Below are 17884 nucleotides of genomic sequence, written 5' to 3'. Positions count from 1 at the left end.
TATATATTAACTTGACCTTTCCAGAGAAGAAATCACCCATGTTTCTTTTTGAAAATCAATAATGGGATAATTAGACCAATATTTCGAACATTTGTAGTGCTTTTCACAACTTGCTATGCCCCACCCCTCAAAAAAGTGGAGTTCAGCGAACTGCAGGTTACGTGCCCGTTGACATCTCCAGAACACGACTTGCTCAGAGTCGATTGATTAGACGTTGCGCGCCGTATAAAGTACGTACAAATGCATTGTGCACACTTGTTTGCTATCTCACTGATCATCTTAATACCTGTGATTGTTTTGCGGAAAAGAAATTCTGCTTCTGAGCCGTGTATGCACAACAATCACGAGGCAATTATTTATCCCTTTATGACCTTGTCATCGTCGTGTTCAAATCCAATACATGTATGCACAATAAAGGGCTATACCATGTCCACAAAACATAAAATGTGACTGTAGAACCTTTCCATTAAAAAAGAAACTTTCAGGGACATACAAGTAAAATACTAAAGATTAATATTGCATCATTTCAAGGCAACCTGCAACCTGAGATAATTTTAAAATCAAACAATGTGAAAAACCTGCACCCACATTTAGCAGTTAATTGAATTGTTCATTGAAACCAGCCTGCTGGGATAGGTACGATTCCACATACAGACAAGGCAGGTATGGCTGCACTCGACATACATGGGTTTATTCTAAAGTGAAGGTACTGCTTCCATTGGCATGCTATTCATTAACAATGAGCCAAAATGCTGTAATTAATGAACAGGGAAAAATATGTTGGCACAACTATGATAGACAAATTTATCTGTCCTATTACACGACCTCATAGCCACAGGACTCTTACGCATTGACTTATACATTGTGTGCATGCTAATACAAGTAAGTTGTCAACTCTAGAGTCTAGATTAGTCCGATAAATCCATCGTTCGTCCGACTAGACCGATAAATCTGACGTGCTGTAGCTTTCTTTTATTATCCGCTTTTTTTCATTGTTTTCTGCTGGCGCTACATAACGACAGTAGGAATAAAATAATTGAAAATGCAACAGAACGTCAGATTTATCGGACTACTCTCGACAATTGTATCGCAGGGTGTGTTCTGCACACAAGTTTTCATCATATCCGGACAGCGAGATTGCTTTGTTTTATGCGTGGAGAGATACGGCCGATGACATGGGCTGGCATTGCTTGCGATTCATTCACCACGGAGCAACATGTCCGCTGTGCTGCCGCTGGTCACGTCACCTCACTAAAATATTTCTGATATCGAGCAGTATGCAAGTCGAATTTACATTATTGAATTACGAATAGGATTTAGTCAAACCAGATATTATTGCCAAGTCTTCCTTCGATGTCCTCCCGATCATCATGAACTCTGGGAATTTCATCGCCAGTTTCCTCTGCTTGTCCTGCTTAGGGCTCAAACTGGTAAGGCCGTATTCCATTTCCAGCTGCCTGAACTTCACCTCCCATGACTATGTTATCCCACAATTCTCCATCTGATTCAGACCAAAATCCTTCATTTCTCTCACACTCACTGTCGCTACCAGACAAATCAAAGTCCATGTCATCCATTATTCAAAACCAAATGTTTGATTTTTTTTAAAGCAGAAATGAACGAAGCGTTGGAGTCGATAAATCGAATGTGGAAACGCACAGAAAGCCAATAGAATCACATAGACCACCAACCCGAGTAATTTGCGTGCAGCCTTTGTTGTTCTGGAGATGACGTCATGTGGGTTACGCGTCGTTCAGTAGATTTTGGCAGAATTTTAGGGGCGTTCCCGAAGAGGTTTGTTTTTTTAATTTTACATTTGACAGAACGAGTATTGTGAAAAAACATAGTCAGATCAGAAATCACAATGAAAAACTCTTATAGGACATATATATATATATCTGCAATTTCAGTACTTTTGAGTGTCATGGGACCTTTAATTGTGTGCTTAATTGCCCCCCTTCCATCTCGGATGCGGCAATTGACTCTCCTCCCCAGCGGCCTATATTAGAAGACCTTGGCCAACCTCCGGCTAAAATGGAGGTCACCAGAGCTATCAACGAGATGTCATCTGGAAAGGTCCCTGGCGATGATGGTATCCCTTCTGAGGTTTTCAAGTGTGGTGATGCCAACCTCCTCACCCGACTGACCCAAATCTACATTACCATGTGGAGTGAGGAGTCAGTACCCCAGGTCTTCAAAGATGCCACAATTGTTCCTCTGTACAAGTGCAAAGGTGATAAGTCGTGCGTCGACAACTACCGTGGCATGGTCCGACTATCTACGCTACCGGTCAAACGTTTTAGAACAACCCTATTTTTCCAGTTTTTACTGAAATTTAAGCAGTTTAGTGCTTCAATGTACTCTGATATTAAAGCATAGAACAAAGAAACAATTGCAGATAAAAAAGAAATCATGGAATAGTTTTGTTGAACAAAATTTAATCTAAATTTTTGACTCATCAAAGTAGCCACATTTTGCAGATATAACATCCGAACATACTCGTGGCATTCTTTCTACAATGAAGTTCTTCCCAACACTGTTGCAGAAATTCCCACAAATGTGTTGTACTTGTCAGTTTGTTTTCACCCTTCTGTGCAGTTCATCCCAAACCAGCTCGATGGGGTTTAAGTCTGGAGACTGCTGGCCATTCCATGAGTTGGAGCCTGCAGTCTTTTTCTTTTCTTATAAGGTCGTTCTGACATAGCCTGGAGGTATGTTTTGGGTCGTTATCTTGCTGGAGGATGAACCCCTGACCAAATAGGTGTAGACCAGAGGGTATTGCATGGAGCTGCAAAAATCTGTGGAAGCCCTTTTGGTTGAGGGTGCCAGTCACTCTATGCAAGGTGCTGACTCTGGATCCAACAAAAGAGCCCCAGATCATCATGCTTCCTCCTCCATGCTTGACAGTTGGTGTCACACACTGAGGAACCATCCTTTCACCTACTCGACGGCATACAAAAACCCTGCGTGATGAACCGAAGATTTCAAATTTTGATTCGTCAGTACATGAGTCCTTCTTCCAGTTTTCACTCGTCCACTGGTGGTGCTTCATGGCCCAGGCAAGCCTCTTTTTCTTATTTTACCATCTTAGCAATGGTTTTCTTACTGTCACTCGACCTGTCAAACCTGCAGCTCGAAGTCTTCTCTTCACAGTTGAAACTGAGACTTCCTTACTTTGACCATTGTTAAGCTGTGCTTGAAGCTGCTGTCCTGTGAGCCAACTATCACACAAGCTGTTGACTCTCAGAAACTTGTCTTTTTGATTGTGTTGTGGCTTTGGGTCTGCCAGATCTCTTCCTGTCAGAATTTCCTCCAGTTTCCAAGTGCCTTTTGATGGTGTAGGAAACTGTACTCACTGACACCTTGGTTTCTTTGCAATTTCTCTAAAGGAAAGACCCACACTTTTAAGGGTTACGAGACAACCCGTGAACCCGTTGTGACAGCGGTTGATGAAAAAAATCATTTCAAGAAAAAAATAAAAGATAGCTCCAGCGAAATATACTGATGAGGTTGTTTGCATTGATCAAATACTCCCGAAGAGTACTTGACTGAATCGGTTGTTGATTTTTTAATAAATTTTTTTTGTTGCCCGATTTGAACGAAACTTGATACTGCACACCGCAGGCGAATGGTGAGAAAGGTGGCCCTACAATTTTTGTGCTATCATGTTCAGTTGTGGCTGTATTTCGGGAATATACATACATTTATCTATTTATGCAAACATACAAATATTCATACATACAAGATGAAAGTTTTAGTAATATATAGATAATGGTCTGTCTGTCTTCCTTTGTTAATTGTCTTTTTCTCACCATTATGATGGCAATATACGACTTCCTGCAGTGCAATATTGTTCAAATAATGCTTCAGAGGGTGCAGCAACACAGTCTGTTCCGACACTGCATTTATACAGACAGAGGGTTTGTAACTAATCAACAAAAGTTGGGACACCTGTAGGAATTGTTTGCATCAACTTTCAAGGCTTAATTTACTTCCATTGCTGCAGAACAGCTGTAGTCGCTAACCCATTACTTGTTCCCTGAAAAGGGCCTTTTTAACAACTCTAAATTTTACATTATTTTTCAGTTTTTGGTAACCTAAACTTTTTTGTAACCTCTGGCAGTTTACCGCTTAGCTTTGTACCATCTCAGGTTATTCACTGGATTGACCTGCTTAAATTTCAGTAAAAACTGAAAAATGGGGGTGTTCTAAAACTTTTGACCAGTGGTGTATTGCTGGGAAAATACTTGCCCACATCATTCTTAATTGCATGTCATCAACAATTGCCAACATCATCACCCGCAGAAAGCCAATGTGGCTTTTGCGCTGGATGTGGCATGACCTATATGATGTTCTCCCTTTGTCAACTCCAGGAAAAGAGAGAACAACATTGCGACTTATACATAATCTTTGTCGACCTTACAAAAGCGTTTGTTCTGGGCAGTGGAGAAGGCCTGTGGAAGCTACTGCACAATGTCGGCTGTCCTGCTAAGTTGGTTAATATCATCAGATCTTTCCATGATGGCATGGTTGCTCATGTGAGGGACAATAGATGTACTTCTGAGCCATTTCCTATTACCAACGGCACAAAGCAAGGCTGTGTCCTAGCTCCTCTATTATCTAGCATTGTATTTTCCTCTATGCTTCATGATGCTTTTGAAGAATGCACCCATCGAGTGATGATCCAGTTTCACACTAATGGCAGTCTTTGATTTGCAGCGTCTGAAAGCCAAGTCGAGAATCATGGAAATGTAGCTCTATGATCTACTTTTCGCCGATGACTGCGCACTCTTCATTCATAATCTCGAAGACATGCAATTTATTGTCAACTCCTTTGCACAATCTACTCATGGCCTTACAATAAGCCTCAAAAAGACCAAGGCTATGCTTCAGCCGAGACCAGAAGGTGCATATACTGTCCCATACATTACCATTGATGACATGGCACTCAAAGTTGTGGATAAGGTCTGCTACCTCAGAGGTGTCCTCTTCAAAAATGCAATGAGTGATGATGAAGTAACATCAAGAAAGCAAAGCATGTGTCCTTTGAAAGATTGATGCATGGCCTTTGGCATGAACATGGCATTCACCTGGACGCCAAGATTCATGTCTATCGCGCCGTTGTCCGATCAACACTTCTGAATGGATGCGAATCTTGGACATCCAATCGTCATCATAACAAACACTTTGATAAATTCCAAATGCGATGCCTTCGTAAGATTCTTGGCATCACCCAGCGAGACAGAATAACTAACACCTCAACCCGAGACCGCTGTCGCATCCAAGGAATTGAGTATTTTCTGATGCAAGCCCAGCTTCGCTGGTCAGGACACCTCACACAAATGGAAGACCAAAGAATCACGAAAACCTTTTCTATGGCCAACTTAAATTTGGTAAACAGTCACATGGTAGACAAAGGGCTCGTCTCTGGACGCGTTCGGGCAGGGTTCGTCTCTGGACGCGTTCGGGCAGGGTTCGTCTCTGGACGCGTTCGGGCAGGGTTCGTCTCTGGACGCGTTCGGGCAGGGTTCGTCTCTGGACGCGTTCGGGCAGGGTTCGTCTCTGGACGCGTTCGGGCAGGGTTCGTCTCTGGACGCGTTCGGGCAGGGTTCGTCTCTGGACGCGTTCGGGCAGGGTTCGTCTCTGGACGCGTTCGGGCAGGGTTCGTCTCTGGACGCGTTCGGGCAGGGTTCGTCTCTGGACGCGTTCGGGCAGGGTTCGTCTCTGGACGCGTTCGGGCAGGGTTCGTCTCTGGACGCGTTCGGGCAGGGTTCGTCTCTGGACGCGTTCGGGCAGGGTTCGTCTCTGGACGCGTTCGGGCAGGGTTCGTCTCTGGACGCGTTCGGGCAGGGTTCGTCTCTGGACGCGTTCGGGCAGGGTTCGTCTCTGGACGCGTTCGGGCAGGGTTCGTCTCTGGACGCGTTCGGGCAGGGTTCGTCTCTGGACGCGTTCGGGCAGGGTTCGTCTCTGGACGCGTTCGGGCAGGGTTCGTCTCTGGACGCGTTCGGGCAGGGTTCGTCTCTGGACGCGTTCGGGCAGGGTTCGTCTCTGGACGCGTTCGGGCAGGGTTCGTCTCTGGACGCGTTCGGGCAGGGTTCGTCTCTGGACGCGTTCGGGCAGGGTTCGTCTCTGGACGCGTTCGGGCAGGGTTCGTCTCTGGACGCGTTCGGGCAGGGTTCGTCTCTGGACGCGTTCGGGCAGGGTTCGTCTCTGGACGCGTTCGGGCAGGGTTCGTCTCTGGACGCGTTCGGGCAGGGTTCGTCTCTGGACGCGTTCGGGCAGGGTTCGTCTCTGGACGCGTTCGGGCAGGGTTCGTCTCTGGAAGCGTTCGGGCAGGGTTCGTCTCTGGAAGCGTTCGGGCAGGGTTCGTCTCTGGACACGTTCGGGCAGGGTTCGTCTCTGGACACGTTCGGGCAGGGTTCGTCTCTGGACACGTTCGGGCAGGGTTCGTCTCTGGACACGTTCGGGCAGGGTTCGTCTCTGGACACGTTCGGGCAGGGTTCGTCTCTGGACACGTTCGGGCAGGGTTCGTCTCTGGACACGTTCGGGCAGGGTTCGTCTCTGGACACGTTCGGGCAGGGTTCGTCTCTGGACACGTTCGGGCAGGGTTCGTCTCTGGACACGTTCGGGCAGGGTTCGTCTCTGGACACGTTTGGGCAGGGTTCGTCTCTGGACACGTTTGGGCAGGGTTCGTCTCTGGACACGTTTGGGCAGGGTTCGTCTCTGGACACGTTTGGGCAGGGTTCGTCTCTGGACACGTTTGGGCAGGGTTCGTCTCTGTACACGTTTGGGCAGCGTTTGTCTCTGGACACGTTTGGGCAGGGTTTGTCTCTGGACATGTTTGGGAAGGGTTTGTCTCTGGATGTGTCCGGCCAGTGTTCATGTCCGGACAGGAGTTTGTTTCTAGACCGTTTTTATGGTTTGTTCAGTAGAAAATGGATTTCAGACTTAATTTTGTTTCAATCTTCACTGTTATTCCCTGCAGAATTATTTTGATGAAACGGTATGAATTGTAATTAATGCTCCACTGCACGTCTGCTTTCCCTTCCTCTCACCTCATACTGTCTTCCATTCCCCCACCCACATTGATTGGTTGAGAGAATGATATTTGGCATGAACGTGGCATTCACTGGACACCAATATTCATGTATAGCGCCGTTGTCAGATAAACACTTCTGAATGGATGCGAATCTTGGACATCCTATCGTCGTCACACACACACAACACACAAGCATTTAAAGGCCATTTTCCCCGCTAAAGCGGGGGTTAGCCTTGCGGGCCCCATGACAATCTTTTCCACTTTACCCAATTTTCTGCATCTCCCCTTCTTAATCCCCTTGCCCACATTTCTTCTTCCACCTCCTTCAGCCAAGTTTTTCTTGGTCTTCCCCATCCTCTACTTCCGCTACACTCATTTCCAACACTCCTCTCACCCAGTCACTTTCATCCTTCCTCAGCACATGACCCCAACCATCTCAACCTGTTTCTCTTCACAACCTCCATCACAGACTCTCTATTCCCATCATCTTCCGCAAGTCATCATTTGTCTTCCTCTCTGTCAACGATACTCCACACATCCATCGAACCATTCGCATTTCCACCCTTTGTTGCTGCTCCATGCTCAGTACCCATGTCTCACTCCCATAAATTATCGTACTCCTCACACATGTAGCATATACCTTTCCCTTCAGCTTCAACGACACTCCCCTCTTCGTCAACACGCCACTCAGTTCCCGAAACTTCTTCCATGCACATCTCACTCCAGCAACCGTCGAAGAGTCTGATCCACCTTCTCCATTCAGCATGTCTCCGAGATAGCAAAAAGTTTTCACACCTTCCAGCTTCACGCCATCTCCAAGATCCAACTCAACAATGCCTTCATCTGCAGATCCCTCTATGCACACCTTACACTTGAATGTAGCTGCCACACTGGTTAATGACCCTCTCACCCCACTACATTTTCGATGAACCCATTCAGCACACATTGTACACTGAATGGAGTTCACTCCAACACCCTTCCTGCACACAGCACACGGCCACTTCCAAGTCCTTTCCACCTCACCACATGCTTTACCACATGCTTTACCACTTGCCATCACCTTCGTCTTTCCGATATTCACCTTCAAACCTTTTGCCTCCATGCATTCCTTCCACTTGTTCATCTTCTCCTTCAGTCCATCCATACTCTCTGCAATCAACACCAGATCATCAGCATGGAGCAGCTCCCACGGTAAACCCTCCTTGACCCACCGAGCCAGCACCTCCATCACAACTACAAATAGAAGTGGAATTAGTACCGACCCCTGGTGCACTTCCACCTTCACTTCAAACTCACCACTGTTCCCATCCTTCGTCCTTACAGCTGTGCGCTCTCTCTCGTACATTGCCATCACTACTCTGATCAACCATTCCTCCACTCCTAACTTCCTCAATGCCCATGTCATAACTTCACGTGAAACCCTATCAAATGCTTTCTCCAGATCGACAAACCCCAAAAACAACTTCTTCCTCTTCTCCATGTACTTCTCCTGCAACTGCTTTACAATAAAAATTGCATCTGTCGTTCCTCTTCCTGGTATAAATCCAAACTGCATTTCGTCAATCTTTACCTTCTTCCTTATCCTCTTCTCCAACACCCTTTCCAATACCTTCATTCCATGCTCCAATAACTTTATTGCTCTATAGGAGCCACAGTCCAGAGGGTCACCTTTCCCCTTGTACAGAGGGACGAGGGTACTCAGTTCCCAATCCACTGGAATGCGGCCTTCTTTCATCACCAGATTACAGATCTCTGTCATTCTCTTCACACCCCAACTTCCCGCTGCCTTCAACATATCTCCCACAACTCCCGTCGGCCCTCGTGTTTTTCTACTCTTCATTGCTCTTATAGCTTCCTCAACTTCCTTGTCAGTTATCTTCTCTGCTGGTCCTAAAACCGGGTTACTCTCGATGTTGCTTTCCCATTCATTTTCTACATTCAACAGCCTTTCCATATATCTCTTCCATCTTCCTTTAATTCCATCTGAGTCCGCAACAATTTGTCCCACTTCATCCTTCAAGAAACTCACCCCCGTCACATCAAATCTCTCTCTCGCTATCTGCTTTGCAATCCCTAATACCGCTCTCTTACCCTCCTCCGAATCCAAGCGTTCTCTGAACATTTTCCAATGGCCTCCTGCGCCTTTGCAACCTCTTTCTTTGCAGCCTTCTTGGCTTCCTTATAACTTTCATGTGCTGCCTCTTCTTCCACCGTACCCTTCGCCTTTTGCCATTCCTTGAACTTCTTCCTCTTCTCTTCAATCGTCTTTCCAACTTCATCACCCCACCACCATGTTTCCGAGTGCCTCGGTGGTCCTTTTGTCCATCCACATACCTAACCAACGGCTCCCAATAGACTATCTTTCATTGACATCCAACCACTTTCAAGCTCAACCACATCATCTTCAACCATACTCAGCCTCTCTCTTAATGCTTCCTACACTGTCGCCTCTTTCAACCTCCACACCTTCATCCTCGGTTGGTACTTCACCCGCCGAATTATCCGCGCACCTTTCACCCTTATATCGCAGACAACCAGGTGGTGCTGTGAAACAGTCTCCTCCCCTGGGATCACCTTTGTATCCCAGAGGTTTCCCCTATCTCGCTGACGCACCATCAGGTAGTCAATGGTTGTCGTCAACCCACCTGACGTGTATGTCATAAGCTTATTATCCGCTTTCTGGAATTGAGTATTACAGAGCAACAAATCAGCTCCATCAGCAAACTCCAAGATCCTTTCACCTTCTCCATTTCTCACACAATATCCATAACCCCCATGGACTCCCTCAAAACCGTCTGGACTCCTTCCCACATATCCATTCAAGTCTCCTCCGACCACAACAATTTCATCATCTTTCACATTTTCCATCAACTTCTCCATCGCACACCAAAACATGTTCTTCACTTCATTGCTTCGACCGACCTGCGGGGCATATCCCGAGATGACGTTCACCAAGAGCTTTCCGATCACGATTCTCACAATCATCAACCTTTCTCTCACTCCAGTCACACTCACTACACTGTCTGCAAACTCCTCAGAAAACATGACACCAACACCATGCATGCCTTCTGGGCACCCTTGCCACATAAACTTGTGCTTCTGCCCCTGCCTACCCTTCACCATTCTCACACCACTTCCCTTCCATCGTGTCTTCTGCACATGACATATGTCCACTCTTCTTCTGACCAATGTTTCAACCACTTCTCCAGATCTCCCTGTCATTGTCCCTACATTCCATGTACCAAACCTCGGAAACTGATCTCCACATGGGGCATCAGACGATTGGTCATCATAAATGGAAAAATCCTCCCTTGCTTTGATCGGGTTCCCCACCTTGAGTTTTAAAGAGAGGGGGTGAGGACCCCCACGGGGTACTTCGGGCTGTACCCTGCCCATCAGTTGCACTCATCATGGTTTCCTTTTGAGGCGATGTTTTTTATGGCCGGATGCCCTTCCTGACGCCAACCCTTTCAGTCGCCTCTTACAACACGCAGGGATACGGTGTACCTATTCTAACTGGGGCACACACCGGGATAGTCATCATATCAAACATATCAAAAATCAAATATCAAAATCAAAAAACGGTCTGCAGCGCGAAGCACTCGCCCGGGGTGACGGAGCGCGAACCACACGGCCGGGGTGACGGAGTGCGAACCACACGGCCGGGGTGACGGAGCGCGAACCACTCGCTCTGAATGACTTGGCTGGCAAAAGCGTCCGCAGTCAGTGAAAGATTCACTGAGAAGGATGTGGCGTGGAACCGTTTTCACTCATGCAAGCCAGGCTGTCGCTGCATACCATATAGGATCACTTTAACTTCAGAGCCAGTTTTGACGGCGCATGCAGCAGTTCATGAGATAAAATGAATTCATTCAAATTATGACGTTATCCACAAAAGAGTTGCCACGAGAACAAAAGAGAACGCGATCACTCGTACGCTGCTGATGTTTGAAGTTAAACCCTACTGTACCTCCAGTGTTACCCGAGTATGTAGTGTTACCAAAGGGAGTGTTACCCGAGCATAAATTATTGACGTTCTATGTTCCAGGTGTATCCAACTCCATTAAAGCATCAGTGTTGGTTTCCCGCTGAGCTTGTTAAATCACCGGGTGAGGGCAAACACAGACTGTACCAAGTTTCTTCGGAAGTTCTGCACGGATAAAGTACACAAAGGCTTACCTTATAAATATAATTCTTTAAATATACAATTCAATTGAAAAATTAACAAAATTCAAATCGAAGATCTCACACTCCAAAGAGAACACAAAATGTCAGCTAATGCTTTTCACAGTGCAAACCAACATGAAGGAACTCCGAATACGAGGTCGATGGAGGGTTTTAAAAAAAAATTATGAATGTAGAGTGACGGAAATATAATGAAAACACCTCACCCAAAAAGTTAAATATATCTAAATGAAATTGCACAACATTTTCAGGAGGTGAGGCACCATCAAAGAGCTCGGTCCACCACGCCCGCCATCACGCAGCTCAGTCGATGTGGGATGTGTGTTATTGTTTTTGTGTTTTTTATATGTATCAATGTCGAAGTGAGGGGTCATATAATGGAATAACATAGAAAAAGGGGAATGTCATGGAAAATAAAATTTCACATTTTCAGCCAGCCAGCCACTGCCTGTTGCACCGCAAAACAACGTGGCCAACGCAGGCGAGTGACCCCTGTTGATCGATATACAGTATTCAGTGAGGTACGAATATTTTAGAGCACTCGCCAAGTGACTTAAGCACTCCGAAGATACGAAATGGCTCCCTTCGCACCCACCTCCCAGAGATGCCCAAAATGACAAATATGTCCAAATTTGACAAATGAGCACTTTTCTCGGAGTCAGAACTGCTTGTAAGTTCGATTCTCGAGCTTATATTTTGGAATTCTCCTTAGTTTAAGAGATACTCGTGGTGATTGCATGTGCGGAAATTCAATAAAGCAACGAACGCTGACGTCTCCGGGCGTTTATAAGCATTGCAATGTACCTTGCGATTCGTAGCTATGTTGAACAGGTATTTGATACTGTTGAGCAGGCCAAAAAAAAACATGGCAGCTTCAGACCCCAGCATAGTTACCAAGGATATAATAAATGAGGCTGTTAATTATCTTCAAAAGGGGTGTTTTAATTCACCCAAGCATCCAATTTTCACTCTGGCACTTCCAAGGAGTTTTGGAGTTATGGAGGACACACACACACACACACACACACACACACACACACACACACACACACACACACACACACACACACACACACACACACACACACACACACACACACGATAAATTATTCCCACACCAGGACTTTTTCACATTTTGTTGTGTTACAGCCTGAATTTAAAAAGGATTAAATTTAAATTTTTCAGCATTGATGCACACAAATAATCCCAAAATGACAAAGTGAAAATGTTTTTAGAAACTTTTACAAATGAATTAAAAATGAAAAGCTGAAACATCTTCCGTCAATAATTATTCAACCCCTTTTCTCTGACACTCCAAATTGTGCTCAGGCGCATCTAATCCCTGAGATCATTTCGTTTGATCATCCCTGAGATGTCTCTACAACTTTATTGGAGTCCATCTGTGATCAATTCCATTGATTAGAGATGATTTAGAAAGAAACACACCGTTCTATATAAGGTCCCACAGTTGACAGTGAATATCAGAGCAGAAACTAAGCCTGGTGTTGGCTCAGTGGTTTGTGTGGCGGCTTGGGATCCAAAAAGTCCTGAGTTCAAGCTCCATTGGCCGCTGAATTAATACACCAGGGGGTTGACTCAGTCTGTCATCCTTCCGAAGTCGGTGAAATGAGTCCCAGTGTGTACTCGTAGAGGGGCACTGCATCAGCGACACTGTCACACTTCCAAGAAATGATAGCTACCCCGGCAGCGAAAAAGAAGAAGAAGAACAAGAAGAAGAACAAGAACAAGAACAAGAACAAGAACAAGAACAAGAACAAGAACAAGAAGAAGAAGAAGAAGAAGAACAAGAACAAGAACAAGAAGAAGAAGAAGAAGAAGAACAAGAAGAAGAAGAAGAAGAACAAGAACAAGAAGAAGAAGAAGAAGAACAAGAACAAGAACAAGAACAAGAAGGACAAAAACAAGAACAAGCAGAAGCAGACCCACAACAAGAACACGAAGAGCAAAAAGACCAAGAAGAAGAACAAGAAGAACAAGAACAAGAAGAACAAGAACAAGGAGAACAAGAACAAGAAGAACAAGAACAAGAAGAACAAGAAGAACAAGAAGAACAAGAACAACAAGAACAAGAAGAACAAGAAGAACAAGAACAACAAGAACAAGAACAACAACAACAACAACAAGAACAAGAAGAACAAGAAGAACAAGAAGAACAAGAAGAACAAGAAGAACAAGAAGAACAAGAAGAACAAGAAGAACAAGAAGAACAAGAAGAACAAGAAGAACAAGAAGAACAAGAAGAACAAGAAGAACAAGAAGAACAAGAACAAGAAGAAGAAGAACAAGAACAAGAACAAGAAGAAGAACAAGAACAAGAACAAGAAGAACAAGAAGAAGAACAAGAAGAACAACAAGAAGAACAAGAAGAACAACAAGAAGAACAAGAAGAACAAGAAGAACAAGAAGAACAAGAAGAACAAGAAGAACAAAAACAGAAACTCTTCCATGAAATCAAATGAACTGTCCATATAACTACAAGATAGAATTGTGAGGAGGTGTAGATCTGGGGAAGGTTATAAAACAATTTCTAGAATGTTGAAAGTGCCCAAGAGCACAGTGAGCTCCATCTTTAAGAGATGGAAAGTGTATGGAACTACCTGGACTCTTCCTAGCACTGGCCGTCCAACCAAACTGAGCAACTGGGGAAGAAGGACCTTGGTCAGGGAGGTGACCAATAACTCAATGACCACTGACAGAACTAGAGTTCCTTGGCTGAGATGAAAGAACAATCCAGAAAGATAACAATCTCTGCAGCACTTCACAAATCTCAGCTTTATGGGAGAGTGGCCAGATGGAAGCCGTTCCTGAGAAAAGGACACATGACAGCATGCCTGGAGTTTGCAAAAAGGCACGTGAAAGAATGAGAGCATGAGGCAAAAGAGTCTGTGGTCTAAAACGAAAATTTAACTCTTTGGCCTGAAATCAAAGCTCTACATCTGGCGGAAACCGAGTACAGCTTATTACCCATCTCACAACATTCCTACTGTAAATCATGGTGGTGGCAGCATCAGGCTATTGGGGATACTTTCCTTTCAGCAGCAGGGACTGGGAGACTTGTAAGGATAGAGGGAACAATGAATGGAGGCAAATTTCGGCAAATCCAAGAGGAGAACCTCCTTCAGAGTGCAAAAGACTGACTGCGGTGAAGATTTACGTTCCAACAGGACAATGGCCGCAAGCATACAGCCAAACAAACACTGGAATGGCTTCAGAACAGGAATGTGATCGTCCTTGAGTTGCCCAACCAAAGCCAAGACTTGAATCCCATTGAATAACTGTCGAAAGACTTGAAGATTGCTGTTCACCGACACTCCCCAAACAAGTTGACACCTTTTTAGAAAATCTGCAAGAAATAATGGGAGAAAATCCCCAAATCCAGATGTGCAAAGCTGATTCAGACGTCCCAAGAAGACTTGAACCTGGAATTGCTGCTAAATGCACTTCTACAAAGTATTGACTCAGGGCGTTGAATAGTTATGGACCCAAGACATTTCAGCTTTTCATTTCTAATTAATTTGTAAAAATTTCCAAAAACATGTTTTCAGTTTGTCATCATGGGGTAGTATGGGGTATTTTGTGTCGATAAGTGACAAAAAAAATTCAATTCAATCCATATTAAAGTCAGGCTGTAACACAATAAAATGTGACAAAAGTCAAGAGGTGTGAATACTTTTAAAGGGACTATATTTGTAAATACATCGCTAATGCAATAAGTATAGGACAATGTAAAATGGTGCAATGAAAATAAGTGATTGTGTAAATACCCATTATTCGTGTTTTCAAACCAGAACCGATCTCCATCACGAAGTCGCTGAAACTGTTCTTGTATGATAGCAGAAAAGAGCACTCCTGGTTCTCCATCACTCTCAAGCAAACCTCCTGGCCAAAGTTCCAAGTTGGAGACATCACCGTACAACTCCTCCAGCTGTTTCACGATCTGTCATTGGCACATATAACATCAACGATGTCATACCTGATGTGATACACTCCAACTTAACCAATAGTCACGATATAGTTATCAAATAATGAGTGAGAGCTGTAAAAACATCCTTCCTGGCATGACGTTGAGGAAAGGAATCCTTTGGTAATAAATATGTTGCACACGCTGAGTATCCTCAAGCTTAAAACTGGCTTTGCCATTCCGTCACTGTTAAAATATCAGGAATGGCATGTGATATATTTCTCTAATGGTCTAAACTTACTAGGCCATCAATGTTGTTCCGAATATCTGTCCAGCTGCTAGCTGGTTGCAGGTTCAAAGCACGACGCACACTGTTGTAACTTGGGACACCATGGTCTCTGCCACGTTGGATGTTAACAGCCATTAGATCCACTCGTGTTGACTTGAGAGGTCCATACATGCTGTCTGCATGGGGCAGAGGATAGGAAGTATGCGTGTAACCACAAAATTCATGACAATGTACATACTGTATTATATGTGCAAATTGGAGGAGGAAGCGGCGAGGTTTAAGTTGAACAAAATAAAAGACAATAAAAGGATGAAAAGCAAGAGCAGATGAACTATGGAGGAAGAGTGAAAAAAGAAAAAGGAAATTAGGAGATTTTCAGTGGGGAAAAGGATGCGAGGGAAGTGAGATATATGAAGCAAACGAGAGGAAAAGAGTAAAGGCCCAGTCACACCTTGACGTTTTAGCCAGCAATGGCAACGTATTAAAAGTATGTAAAACGCTGGCTAACGTTGAACTTTTGATGTTTTTTTTAAAGATTCGGACGTATTCATAACGACTTGGTCTTATGCATAACGTATTAGTAACGGACACAGAACGTTTCGTTGTGTTATAGATAACTTGTACCAATGAATGCTGAACCTGTTGTCGGCCTTCACAACCTATGCCCAACGATAGTCTAACTTATGCATAGCGCGCTGCACGCATCGCCGACAATGACGTGGCGTAGGTTATAAAAAGGCTGCCGCACAACGATTCAAATCATAACCGCCGCAGAAATGGAAGTGTCAACGTCGCAGTCACACCTTGGCGATCTTGCCAGCGTAAGCCGACCTCTGAAAAATGCGTCTAAAATGCAGGCGCACGTCGAATACGGTATGGGTAAGTTTGGTATGCGCGAATAGAATGCTAAAGTACGTAATAATACGTCGTATTAAATGGAGGTCGTCTTGTAATTTTGAACATGTTGAAAATTTTACGACGTACTTGCGTATGATACACGCTCCGCATGCGATGGGAATAAGTTGCACGCACGATATGCGATCGTTGACACACATCGACACATGTTACTTGTAAGGTGCTCATAAGTCGAAACACGTCAAGGTAATGGTTAGCGTCAGTGTTCCAGCCTGCCGGTTTTTTCTTTTTTCTTCGGTATGACGGTGTTCAGTGTACAGTGCGGTTATGATTTAAATCGTTGAGCGGCAGCCTATTAATTATATTATATTATAACCGCACTAGAAATCGAAGTGTCAAAATCACCATCATACCGAAGGAAGGAAGAAAAAAAAAAACAAAAAAAACAGGGAGTCTGGAACACCGACGCTCATCATTACCTTGATGTGTTTCGACTTATGAGCACCTTACAAGTAACGTGTGTTGATGTGTGTCACCGATCGCGTAACGTGCGTACAACACGTTACTCATAGGTTAGAAATAAGTTTCGGGTATGCTAAACATTACCTCGACGTGCTTCGACTTATGAGTAACTCACAATTAACGCGTGTCGACGTGTGTCGACGTGTGTCAACAATCGCGTGACGTGCCTACAACTCATGGCCAGCGTTATGCGGAACGTGTGAGTCATATGCTGGCATAAGTCTGAAAATTTCAAGCATGGAAAATTTGAGGACAACCGAAAAGTACAACGTTTAAAGCCAGCGTACAACGACGTATGGCAGTGTTTTTCAGCGTGCTCTCAATGTTATCAAAACTTACCCAAAACGTATTCGACGTGTAGCAGCGTTTTAGACAAATTTTCCAAAAATCGGCATAAGCTTGCGAAAACGTCAAGGTGTGACTGGGCCTTTAGGGGAAATAATTCCCAACATTTCCGGGCAACATGTGGATAGCTCCTTCAGCAACCTGGAAAACATTAATTTGTGTTATCATTGAAATCATATATCCTTGAAACGTCATCCTATACTGACAAGTTAAACTGATGAGATTCAAAGGCTTGACTTAATGACATTATCCTCAAGTGTAGGTTCCTGCACATTGGAAATCTTCAATATTCCCACTTTGCCAGTTGTTGCAACAGTATTGAACAACGAAGTAGCCTGAATTGATTGCCTGTGAGTCTGTTCCAAACAATCCAATTTGTGTGTTACTGGCGAACAACCCATCCGCAAACGGGTTAATTCCCCCAGAAGTGGCGTACTCCACCACCGAAGATCCGATAATTACCTTCGCCTTCAAAGGTGAAGGAGGTTATGTTTTCATCCCTTTCTGTCTGTTTGTGTGCACGATATCTCAAAAAGTTGTGGACGGATCTGGATGAAATTTTGTAGACAGATTGGGTGTGTGACAAGGATGAACTGATTAGATTTTGGTGAAGATCCGGATCCGGCTACGATAATTTTTAAAGTTATTCTTCATCATTGAGAGAAAGGGCTAAACTAATATATAGCACAATATCTCAAAAAGTAGTGGACAGATTTGGATGAAACTT

The 17884-nt window shown here is 44.4% G+C and overlaps 1 protein-coding gene across 3 annotated transcripts in view; it reads right to left on the bottom strand.

Moving 5' to 3' along the window:
• LOC147015593 (dual oxidase 1-like) overlaps positions 1-17884 on the bottom strand; it is a 187301-nt gene that overhangs the window by 107545 nt on the left and 61872 nt on the right. For all 3 annotated transcript variants that reach the window (XM_085850495.1, XM_085850493.1, XM_085850494.1), the window contains exons 11-12: positions 15448-15611; positions 15010-15182 (exon numbers count right to left, since the gene is read on the bottom strand). In XM_085850495.1, coding sequence (XP_085706621.1) covers positions 15010-15182; positions 15448-15611 — 337 coding nt within the window. The remainder of the gene's footprint in view (positions 1-15009; positions 15183-15447; positions 15612-17884) is intronic.

The sequence above is a fragment of the Eptatretus burgeri genome, chromosome 12 (assembly GCF_056783735.1).
Source record: "Eptatretus burgeri isolate ZD-2024b chromosome 12, Ebu_testis_v1, whole genome shotgun sequence".
NCBI classification, from domain to species: Eukaryota; Metazoa; Chordata; class Myxini; order Myxiniformes; family Myxinidae; genus Eptatretus; species Eptatretus burgeri.
Note: the sequence above shows the minus strand (reverse complement) of the source record. Positions and strands in the feature narration are given on the sequence as shown.